Raw genomic sequence first — 11,840 nt, forward strand, 5'->3', positions numbered from 1 at the left:
ATCCATCCATCCATCCATCCATCCATCCATCCATCCACCCAACCACCCACCCATCCATCCATCCATCCATCCATCCATCCATCCATCCATCCATCCATCCATCCATCCAACCTAAACTTAAAAGTTACTTGCACAAGCAAATTTTCACCTTCACAAATGAAAATATTGAGGGGAATCATTCAATAATAATAATTAATAATTAATCAGTTTAAAATATAAATTAGGATGTGGTGGCTCAGAGGTTAGAGAAGGTGGGCTTGTGATCGGAAGGTCGTCGGTTCAACTCCCTTGATTGACAACATCAAAATGTGGATGGAAAAGGTGAAACACCCACACCTGTCTCCATTATTATTTGCCCAACTCTGGGCCCTTGAGCAAGGCACTTAACCCCCACCATCTTCTCTCCTGGGTGCCCTAGATAGCCGCTCTCTGCTCCACACAGAGAGCTGTGGTAGCTCGGTGGTCTGTGACTGCATCAGGGAGGACGTCCGGTGTAGAAACAATCGTCAAGTCTTCATGCGAGTTGGTTCACTGTGGCGACCCCTGAAGAAGGAGCAGCCGATAGAAGAAAATAATAATAATAATAATAATAATAATTAATCAAACATTTTTTAAGTTTTGTATCAAGAATTGGGCATTTTAGGTCTCCTTCATTTTGTTTACTGCTTTTACAAGTTAATGAAGATATTGAGCAAAAACTGTTTTAAGTTATATTCAGTGACAAGGAGCCGATGAAAGAGATGAGAATAATTTTGTGGCAGAAGTTAAAACAATGCGAGGTCCTTTCTTGTTGACTTTTAAATTTTATAACCCCAACAGACATTTTAAACAACGCCATCTTTGATGAAGACCATGATGAGATGGTGATCGTGAAGGACATCGACATGTTTTCTCTCTGCGAGCATCACTTGGTGCCTTTTTTTGGAAAGGTAAATCTCATTTTACTCAAAGCCCAGCTGTGGATTGCTACGCCTCTTGTCCCTTTGTGACCTCTGACCTCTGTTTTTGCTTTCAACTCTCCGCAGGTTCACATCGGCTACATCCCCAACAAAAAAGTGGTGGGACTGAGCAAGCTGGCAAGGTAACACGACACAACTTCCTGCTGTTCACTGTAGGCTGTGTGCTTCTGGCGTTAGTGCCGGGTGACTGGATTCTTCTGTTATCTCAGTGCTTTGACCTGGAGGCTTAGAGTCTGAGCCCGCTGGCCATCACCCAGTCCCATCATCAAGCACAGTGACAGAAACGAGTCCGTCTCTCCTTTCATTCCTGTGGGAATCATCAGTTATTATCACAGCCTCTTTTGTCTCTCTCTCACCTTCTTGAAAATCACAGCTGCAGCAGAGTCCTGCTGTTTTGCTTTTTACATGAACTCGCAGTCGTTGCATCTTGCTCGACGCATTTGGCGAATTCTGCACGGTGAATGATTCAGAGTCTGTATAGCTGGAGGGCCAGACGTCAGTGTTTAGCAACAGATTAATCAATATTACGCCTGATCCTAATCACTTCTCTCTGCTCTGTTTTCTGCAGGATTGTGGAGATATACAGTCGGAGACTTCAAGGTACGTAGACGGTTTAAAAAAAAAAAAAAATGCGACCGAGAATGAAGAAGTGAGCGCAGGCTTTTGATGCTCAGCTTATTTTAATTATTTCAGTTCAAGAGCGTCTGACCAAGCAGATTGCCTTGGGGATATCTGAGGCCCTCCAGCCAAGGGGTGTAGCTGTGGTTATTGAAGCAGCGTAAGTAAACCAACAAAAAAAGGCTCCATTTTTATACCACTGTATTTATTTCATATTTAAAATACTTTAAAGCTATTTGCTGCAAAGTCTGAAATCAAACATGTAAAAGGTTATCCTGAACCATTTCAAGTGGTGCCATTCTGAAATGTGTATGCAGTCAATGTAAACAAAACATTTAGTGAATCTGCCAAAAACACATGGAAGCCTGAGTTAGGGATTGACCTACATTATGTTGCTGCAACTTGGTTAAACCCAAAACACATTTAGGAAGAGATATAGGAGTGAGGAGCTGCTAAACACTAAAGGAAAAAAAAAAAAACTTTTCACCATAAACTGCTCCTATGGACGTCACCTTGCGATCATCATGGCTAAATTCGAAGGTAAACAAACACATGTGGTACTCAGCAGCTGCTGACAAATTTTGCTTCTAAATTTTTGATTTAAGGGCACATTACCCATCAATATAAGACAAATACTGTGTGGATTTTGTTACGTTTTGAATCTTTCTAACTTGACTTTGCAAAACCTTCAATCTTCTTTTGGAAAAATTGTTGGCATCTCTCTTTAAAATGCAGTTCCTTTGTGTTGCTGTGTGTTTGCAGGCACATGTGCATGGTGATGCGTGGCGTGCAGAAGATGAACAGCCGCACGGTGACGAGCACCATGCTTGGAATTTACCTGGAGGACCCCAAGACCCGGGAGGAGTTCTTGGCTCTCTCCATGCACAACTAAACCTTCAACGCTCGTCCCTTTGCACACAGGAAGATCTGGAGTTGCCGTAGGTCCAAAATGTGACAATTTAAAAACACTTAGATCTGGACAACAGGTTGTAAAGTCACAGCAGGACCTCCAGCTCTTGATCTGACCTCAACAACACACTGAATGATTTCAGAATAAAATCACTGTGATTGCAACAAAAGCACATAATTTGGTGCCTTAAACAGATATTTTAGTTTTACATGGAAATGTTATTAAAATGTATAAGCTGAGTGCACTACTGTAACAAAAACAGCTGAAAATACTTAAAATTTGATGTTTCTGTTGAGCTTTTTTTTTTTTCCCCTGATGGGAATTTTATTGGTGCTTTTCCAAAACGTGTTATTAACATAATATAATAAATATTGTATTTAGAATTCACTGACTTTAGTTTAACAAACCGTACAGCAGGGTTATTCAGCTAAATTGCTCAAGGGGCCACCGTTAATAAAAGCCAACAGTTCAGGGGCTGGACATCCGTAATTATTGTTGTTATATAAATTTAATTTAGATTTATTTTAAATTAACTTGCCAAGTTGTATTGCTCTGTCATAGGTAATGTATAAAACATCTCTGATGGGACTATTTTGTCATTTCAGATGTTTTAAAAGTTGCTTTCACATATTTTTTTTTCTTCCTAATTCAAGATACAGTTTTATTTTAAATGTACTCATCAGTGGGCCGGACTGAGCTCACCCGCTGGCCAGATGTGGCCCCTGGGCCCCCACTTAAATAGCCCTGCTATACAGTGCATCATTAATAAAGACTTTTTTTTTAAATTATTTTTATTTTGTCGCATTTTCAGAGTTGAAATGTTATATCACAAGTCCAAAGAGTGGAGCAAATTATTGTAAATCTGTGATAAAAGATGATGTGTATTCAAAAGAGGCTTAAATAAAAAATAAAATACAAATATTCTTCGGTTTTTTCTCCTTTTTTTTATTTTTTAAAGAAACCCTTTTGATACATGATACAAGTTTTTTAACAGTTTTCTATCATCATGGTGTTACCATGGAAACATTTTCTAATTACACTAAATTACAGGTGAGGCTGATTTTGTTGCCTTTGTACCAAAATACATATTTTTTTATTTATAAGTCTAGTTTATTTACATTTCTTTGCTGGAATACAATTGTTGTAGAAAACGTCACATGTTGCAACAATGCATGAAGTTGCACAGATTTTCTTCTTCAGTTTTTCAAGTGACTAACATTGATGAGCATAAACATAATAAAACGGTTGTTTTTACTTGTAACTTTAATGCTCTGAAACCCTTAACTCAATATGAAAGAACTTGAAGGATAATTTTAGTTTCAAGGTGGTTTATTTACATTACTTAAAGATCAGGGGATGCATTATGATAATAATAAATGCGTTTCAGACACCAAAATATGAAATAATTACTTGATTTCAACCATTTTTATAGTAGTTTGACTGGCTAGTGCAAATATGGAAGTGTCTAACCAATAAACTGGTTATTCTACTTCTGAGTGGGACCTTTGAACTAAAACTCTCTGCCAAACGTCACTGGACTCATTTTCTTGGAATCCCCTTTTAACCAAAACTCACGAGATATTTCAGTTTAATCTGCATGCTGCTGGTGGAACTATCACTGGAAAATGTTTTTACACAGCTACTAAGTGATGATGAATGCAAGCGAATAGAATATGAATGAAATGTTTTCTTCTCAGAAAAGAAACTTTCAATAAGACAGCACAAAATCTTCTAGCTGGAGGTCATCATTTAATTAATTTGACTTTAGGTTTCTTTGTAAAGTTTGGCATCGCAGACCCTGGTCAAAACGCAGTCCTTCCCAGGCCCCTTTGAAGAACCAGTCCCATCTTTAGACAAGATTAAGAAATGAGTGTGACCCAACATTATTTTGCAATATGTTGTTGGAGTTTGGAAGTTTATGGATGCAGTAGTGCCATCTACAGGGCAGCGACTGGCATGTTTCCAACATTACAATACAATATAACTTTATTTATAAAGCACTTTAAAACACCATTAAAACCAGTACTGTATTTTCCAGTGTATGTCAGTTTTTTTGCATAATTTGCATGCCCTCTGACTTATACATCAAAGCTTTATATTTTTTTCCTATATTTATAAACCATTTTTTGGCTGAGATATGACCATTTTCATTCATTCTGACTAAAAATATTGAACAGTACCATTTTCAGACGCTAGATGGCACTAGAGTAGTATGGCACGCCGTTGTGTCATGTAATACGTAAAAGTGGCTATTAATGACACAATCGACTTGCCATAGAGTTCCACCTTCGTCCAGCTACGGGATCATGCCTGGAGCAAACGTCAAATCAGCTTCATTTCGCTGCGTCGCCCCGGCAAAATGCAGCTAATTTAACCATTGAAGTGCATTTATTAAGTAAAAGTTCATCTGAGACACACCTTTGTTATAATGTCGAGCAAACAAATTGTTTTAGGTACCGGTAGTTATTTGTGTTAAATTTCGAAGAAATGCACAGCGAGTCGCCCTCTGCTCGCTCCCACATAGCAGCTTTAGAAATGCAGCTGATTTGACCGTCAAAGTGCATTTATTAAGGAAAAGTTCATCTGAGACACACCTTTGTTATAATTTCAAGCAAACAATTGTTTTTAATAATCTTGTTAAATTCTTAAAAAATCCTCCTGTGCACATGTGCACACTCCCGCGGCCGATCAACACCGGACCACATTTCTGGGCTGTCAGCGGTGACACTTATATGGCGGAAAATACGGTAGGTTTCATTGTTTTTGGAACTGGTACCAGACAGGGTTGGTAACATTTTATTGTAGAAGCCATTTGGATCTAGTTACAGCAACTGAAGGACCATACATTGAGTTTAAACATGAACACTGGTGTTTGTGTCCAGCCATGACAACACCAAACAAAAGAATAATTCACAGTCAAAGATTTGTTCAGATTCACCATGAAGCAAACTTTCATTCTGATTGAACAGACTAGTTTATGTAAATCATATGATTTATCCTTATTCTGGTTCTTCATGTAAAAACACAAACATTAATAAACTTGCAATGAAAACTGTCTTTTTAGTCCAAAACAGACTGCACCCTCTGCTGACAGCAGGTAAAATGGTTGATATCTTCTTGTCATTCACCTCAAGAATCAGAAAAGAATAATTGTTTTTATAATTATATATATATCACAATGTTTAGTTTGTTTATGATGACAGTTCCGACAGTCAAATGGAGATAATCAAAGGGCCACTTCTGGCACATAGGTCACATGTTGCAAACATGGGATTCAGTAAAACTGGAAAAGTATCCACATCCTGTTGGTGGAAAAAAGAAAAAGAAAACAGGAACTGATTTAAAATGAGATTATTGCTGATGTAGTGAACTAAGCCTCAGCATGACTGTTACCAAACGGTGGATTTAATTCTGTGGTTTATATTAGAAAAGTTACGAAGGCAAAATTACTGCAAAACAATTATCTGTGGAAAAAATAAATATTAGCATAAATTAAGCATAAAACTGAAAAATAATAAAGAGTGGAAACGAGATTTAAAAAAAATTCCAAACTTTTATAACCAGTTACTTTAGTCCGAGCAAATTAAAGTATATTTCTGATTCCGTCAAACTGCCCTGAGGCTGTGACATTTACTACAACAGCAGTTTTAACTATTATGTCACTTGCATAAACTGTGCACTGGTACTGCGTTATGGTACCAGCTAAACAGAATATTGAAATGTGTGCACACACGTGGTTAAAGGCCTGGGGCAGAACAGGCCCTTTAAATATCAAAGGTGTCATCAAATAGCATGTGAACTACAACCTCCGCCTCTGACAGCAGGTTGGAGAGAGGTGGATCACAGCTGACAGGCAGTTTCCAAACACGATTATATCAGAGTAAACCGATTATTACAACGCACAACGGAAATGTGTATGTGCTGTGCGTAAGAGGCTAAAATTATATTTTGTTGTGCCTGAAGGCATAAATAAAAACTGACCTTACCACACCTGCTCAAATCTGAAGCTCTGATTCACTTAAATTCAGCACAGAATATATTACAATGCAGGACAACCAGGTTTTAAACAGCCAATAAGCTAAGTTTAGGTACTGAATTAATATATATATATATACAAAGTGTCTGTAAGTCAAGACTTTAGAAACAGGGGATAACTTGAAATCAATTTTTTTGCTTCTGGTTGTAGAATAGTTCCAGCAGGACTAACTACAATGAAGCAGACTGAAGTTATCACTAAACGTCTTCACAGTCAGTTTCACACTCGTAGAGCTGCTCTCTGATCAACATGTTGTCACACAGATGTCTGCTTGTAGTTCTTGGTGTCCAAAACTTTCTTTCCACACATTGCACAGATTCCTAAGAAGATAAAAAAAAAAAAAAGACGAAAAAAAGCAAACCAAACAGAAACAGGCTGATAACCTTTTACTTTGCTGCATTTACTTTACTAATTTGCTTGATTGTTTAAAATCCATGAATATTTGTTGTAAATATAAAAAAAACTGATAATTTTTGACACCACATGGCTCAGTGGTTTGTGTTGGTTTTCAATGTTTCAGTGAGTTTTATAAACTTTTTAAAGAAAATGTCCATCAACTAGAATTTAAAACAACCGTGCACAAACAAGGGGTGAGACTTGAATACACAAGCAGTCAATAAAATACAAAAATCCCTCCATTTCAATTGGATATTCCAATTTTAAATAAACCAAAATACAAATTTCTGGCCATAAATTAAAGACATTTTGATCCATTAAAGCCACTGCTGTGTTTACTGAAGCAACTGAAAACAGGCCAATCAAACTCTGCACTTAGACTGACTTGTTTATTGTATGTGACCACAGCAGTTTTATCTGGCCTCAATTCCCACAGCTGAAAACGCTCATGTCAAGGTTCACTGAGATACGACTTTTGTGATGCGCTTCTGTTTGCGTTTCGTCATTCACTCTAAATACTGTAAAAACACACCATGATCAAACAATTCTATCTAAACAGCTTTAAATCCTGTAAAGACGTCTGTTTTTATTCCTTCTGACCCCGGCACTATTGAAAGACGAAAAGATTTGAAGATGTGAGTCACAAGTTGAACTGTTTAACAACAAATACAACTGCTTTGCAGTTTGTCACGCTGTCGCATGTTTTCCTAAAGCATGGAAATTAATTTGTCAAGAGAGGAATAAAGTTGACAGCATGATTATTTTTTTATATCTGAAAACTTAAATAAAATGTTGCAGGAACTGATTTAACCAAGTATGAAAATGAAGAACAAAACAAAAAAAGCCTACAGCTTCTACATGAAAATAGGTCACTGCCAAGTAAAGTGACGACCTCAAAAGGAGACAAGAAATCTGGAAACCAAGAAGCTGCTAAACTTTGTTTCACAAAACATTCCAATTATTTCCCATGCAGGATCTCACTAAAACCTGATATCATACCCCTCAGTGGAATTCTAGCAGCTGACTTCAACTCTCCAGTACTAAAAACTTTAATTTGACAAGAAGAGAACAAAACACTGGTGGCATTTTCCATCCAAGCGTGTGAGAAACTTGTAGTCAACATCCATCCTAAAGGTAACTAGGAACCGTTCGGTTCCACGGGGAAACCTGGGATGTTCTGTGTCTGCTGGACCCGGTTCTGGACTGCGGTCTGTGAGGGCAGCTGCCGTGGTCCTTATTACCATCAAGCTGCTGACCGGACCTGCTAACAAGACCTGCTAAGCTACTAACAAGACCACACTGCTAACAGAACAGAACCTCACTGCTAACCGAATCACACTGTAGATATATTTCTTTTTCAATTTTGGCGCCTTGTTTTTAGTATTTTTGCAGCATGCGTTGGCATTTCTTGTTGTTGTTTTCTAGGCATGGCGAGACAGTTCTTCTCATCCTAAGCGTTTCATTGCATTGTTGACCTTGTGTTGATTTTGCATTTGACAAATAAACCAAACCTGAACCTAACTGTTGCAAGAAGAGCCTGAAATTTTTCATTTACTTCTACATTTCTGGTACACAAAAATAAGCTTTTTTTTTTTTTTTTTTACTATTGCGCTTAACAAAAACTTATGATTAGGACTAAACATAAAAAAGTCTTAATGTAAACTTTTGATTTTTTTTTTCAGCCAACCACACAAACCAAAGTTACATCAGCCCCTGAAAAGTGCAGATTTAGAAGTGTAATTATTTTGTGTGTATGTGTGTGTGGGGCATACCTTTCTTATAAGCGCAGCCCTGGCAGTAGTGAGAGCCAGCCTGATGGACCGAGCTCTTGCAGATCCTGCAGATAGCAAATCCTGTCTTGCTGTAAGGGTTAAATCTGAGAAAAGAAACCATCACACACATAAATACAATGTAAGTATTGCTCAGTCACTTCGACAGCGTTTTTTCCAAATCAAATTAATGTTCCATCATTAGAACAAAAGTAAATAAACTACTTTTGTGTGACTAGTTTCTAAAGAAAATGCAGTTATTTTACCTCCTAAAGAACACTCACCTGGCTTTCTTAGATGTCAACATCTTGTTTTCGTTCAGTTTACGCCCTCCACTCTCTACACCCAGAAAATGAGACAGAAACCATTAAATAAAAGGAGGCACAAAATTTATATTAAAATCTAAAACAAATATAGGAGAACAAAATACAAAAAAAAATGTCAAAACCTGAGTTTAAGGCATATAGTACTGACAAATCATAGTAGAACTGGATGAATAAAGCAACTCATGAAACACTATATTTAAAATGAAAAAAAAAATATATATATAGGAACAATAAAGCAAAGTGGGGCTGAAAATGCTAGTTTATATTTCTGAGGAAATGTTACAGTTGTTTTACACGCAACTACATAAAACAAACCTAAGACGTGACAAAACTTTTAATAGGATTTAAAGCAGTACTAAAAAATACAATAGCATACTGTTGGGAAGATTCTAAATTAACAGAGACAAGTTATCACTGAATTTATATCCACGGTTCACCTGTGGTATTCCGGGCTCCATCCTTCCAGGTGTCAGGAGTGATCACCTTCCCGAGCTTCTTCTCGCCTAAAAGGACACATAACATAACAATGTTGGAGGAAAAAAGACATTGGATTGAAGTCTTTACAGTACAATACGGGAAAAACGCACTTGTTAGCATAACGTACGTTAGCACTTGACACTTCGCTGACATGGACAAACGTTTAAAATTTAGAAAATTACATGGTTTAAAGATCAGAGATAACTTTTATACATACATTTTTCACAAACCATCTCTGCGTTATGTTTAAATACCCGGTCAAAAAAGTAGAAAGCTGTTGTTAGCTTCAGCTAGCGTCGAGAACGTAAACTTCCGTTCAGTTGCTGTTTCAAATCGCAGATTTCATTGGTGGGCTCTGCTTACGTCACTTAAGGTCCAAGTAACACGTTCTGTGATTGGATAAAGGAGCGAGTCTTCCTGCGCAGGGAAAATTGCAAAAGAACGCTTCCGGTATTGTCGTGGAATGTTCTTTCAAAGTAAATATCAGATAACGACATTTTCTACATCTCACGCATTTCCATAGCCTTTTATTTATTTATTTATTTATTTATTTATTTATTATCATTCAGAAATGCAATCACAATATATTTGGTAAAAAATATAAAAAAATCATTGCGTTGCATCTATAAACCGATCTATTACCCTAAAGGGTAAGAAAACTAAATTAAGTATAAAAAAAATCGGTACCACTTTACAATACGACTCCACTTATAGATGGCTAATAAATAGTTTATAGATACATTATTAATTCCGCTATAAACACTTTATAAATAAATCATTAATAATTATTTATTATGCATTAATTAAGGGTGACAGAGACACAAAATTGATCAGTTTCTTGCCAAATAGTGAGTCAAATCTGCCACCTTTATATTTCATCTAGAGTTGTTATATTAAACATTTCAGACTAAGTTACTACCTTGTAAGCACAATAAGCATTTGTGAACCTATTTTTTTTTTGGATACAATATTAGTTGTAGATACTTATAATGCAGTGATAAAGTACAATATTATACGCTAAAAATATATGTTTACAAATACTTATTGTGCTCACAAGGTAGTAACTTAGTCTGAAATGTTTAACAACTCTAGATGAAATAGGCAGAATTGGCTCACTATTTATCAATAAACTGCTCAGTTTTGTCTCTGTCACCCTTAATTAATGCATAATAAACAATTATTAATGATTTATAAAGTGTTTATAGAGGAATTAATAATGTATCTATAAACTATTTATTAGCCATTTACAAGGGGATTCTGGGGAGCCTTATTGTAAAGTGTTACCAAAATATCAATACAGTTAATTAGTTTTTGAAGAGAATAGGAATATTTATATTTAAAGTATGCAATCACAATGTTGTATTTGTAATAATCAGCTATAAAATCTGAGCTCTTTTGTTTACAGTACTGTACATATAAAGCTGTCGTTTTATATACAATTTTTCATTTATTTTCCTGCTGGCTGATTTATTTTATATGACTTATTTAAAATAATTTCACGTTTTTCCCTCTGAGGTTATTAGATGTTCTGTATGTTTGTTGTTACGAAAACAAGTGCACGTTTCTTTAGATATACAATCATCTGCAGTAGCAGCAGAAGGAATATCATGTGAATGTACATGCATTTTCTTTTGCGTTGAGTGTATTCCTGTGACTTGTAAGTTTTTTTCCCCAAATGTATAAATACATAATACAAGTTACCCTAATGTATTTTTCGCTTTTCTTTGCGTAAACTTGGTTCGTGTTCTGCTCAGTACTTTTATTGTGAAACACGAGCGGAAGTCCGTGTCGCTTAATGTTTACGGAAACGCAGAGAAGAAATTCATTCATGTATGTCCGACGTTCATGTAGGTGTTGAGCTGTTTTAGTCGATTGTTTTCCTGTTTAGTCGGCCTCGTGTTGCAGACAGGTACACTTCTCATCATGTGGGACCATGAAATCAGAGCCATGGCGTCCACTCACGCCATCATCGCCGCCTCGGTGTTCATGGCCACGGTCATCCCCGCGGTGTTCGTCCCGGGCTTCACGGTGTTCGGAACCCACCTGCTGTGGATCTACTCGGTGTCCGGGTCCGTGGCTGCGGTCAGTGTCGCCGTCTTCTGGCTGCTCGGCATCTCACCGCCCACGAAGAAACACTCACTGGGATACAAGGTGCGAACAAAATCGTACGTTTAATGCGACATTTGTCTTTTGTTAGTCAAGTTGAATGTTTATATGTGAAATTATATCCTGGACTAACCTGAGGATTCAAGGTCAGGAATATTTATTGCTAAGGTCAAAAGTTTGACGAGTCTCCATCTTCTAGAAAACTCCTGTTGTCTTAGAAACAAAACGTTAAAAAACATGACT

At 36.9% G+C, this 11,840-nt stretch overlaps 3 protein-coding genes across 3 annotated transcripts in view; 2 read left to right on the top strand and 1 right to left on the bottom strand.

Moving 5' to 3' along the window:
- gch2 (GTP cyclohydrolase 2) overlaps nt 1-2,655 on the top strand; it is a 3,620-nt gene extending 965 nt beyond the window's left edge. Inside the window, exons 2-6 of the mRNA XM_037691139.1 lie at nt 820-929; nt 1,026-1,081; nt 1,528-1,559; nt 1,653-1,737; nt 2,340-2,655. Of these exons, the coding sequence (XP_037547067.1) occupies nt 820-929; nt 1,026-1,081; nt 1,528-1,559; nt 1,653-1,737; nt 2,340-2,469 (413 nt within the window). The 3' untranslated portion in view covers nt 2,470-2,655. The remainder of the gene's footprint in view (nt 1-819; nt 930-1,025; nt 1,082-1,527; nt 1,560-1,652; nt 1,738-2,339) is intronic.
- A 3,754-nt stretch (nt 2,656-6,409) lies between these two features.
- Nucleotides 6,410-9,853, bottom strand: cript (cysteine-rich PDZ-binding protein). Its single transcript, XM_037691140.1, has 5 exons — nt 9,709-9,853; nt 9,452-9,517; nt 8,973-9,027; nt 8,692-8,795; nt 6,410-6,843 (listed from the first exon to the last, which is right to left on the bottom strand). The coding sequence occupies exons 1-5, from the start codon at nt 9,722-9,724 to the stop codon at nt 6,779-6,781; spliced, it is 306 nt and encodes a 101-aa protein (XP_037547068.1). The 5' UTR covers nt 9,725-9,853; the 3' UTR covers nt 6,410-6,778.
- Nucleotides 9,854-11,414: 1,561 nt separating this feature from the next.
- The window catches only part of pigf (phosphatidylinositol glycan anchor biosynthesis, class F), a 10,717-nt gene continuing 10,291 nt past the window's right edge, over nt 11,415-11,840 (top strand). Inside the window, exon 1 of the mRNA XM_037691141.1 lies at nt 11,415-11,642. Within this exon, the coding sequence (XP_037547069.1) occupies nt 11,415-11,642 (228 nt within the window). The remainder of the gene's footprint in view (nt 11,643-11,840) is intronic.

The sequence above is a fragment of the Nematolebias whitei genome, chromosome 17, assembly GCF_014905685.2.
Source record: "Nematolebias whitei isolate Nwh7 chromosome 17, NemWhi1, whole genome shotgun sequence".
NCBI lineage: Eukaryota > Metazoa > Chordata > Actinopteri > Cyprinodontiformes > Rivulidae > Nematolebias > Nematolebias whitei.

Coding starts and splice junctions, on each gene's coding strand:
- cript (XM_037691140.1), bottom strand. Junction 8,796..8,972: donor TTGACATCTAAGAAAGCCAG/GTGAGTGTTCTT, acceptor TTCTTTTCTCAG/ATTTAACCCTTACAGCAAGA. Junction 6,844..8,691: donor GGGCTGCGCTTATAAGAAAG/GTATGCCCCACA, acceptor TTATCTTCTTAG/GAATCTGTGCAATGTGTGGA.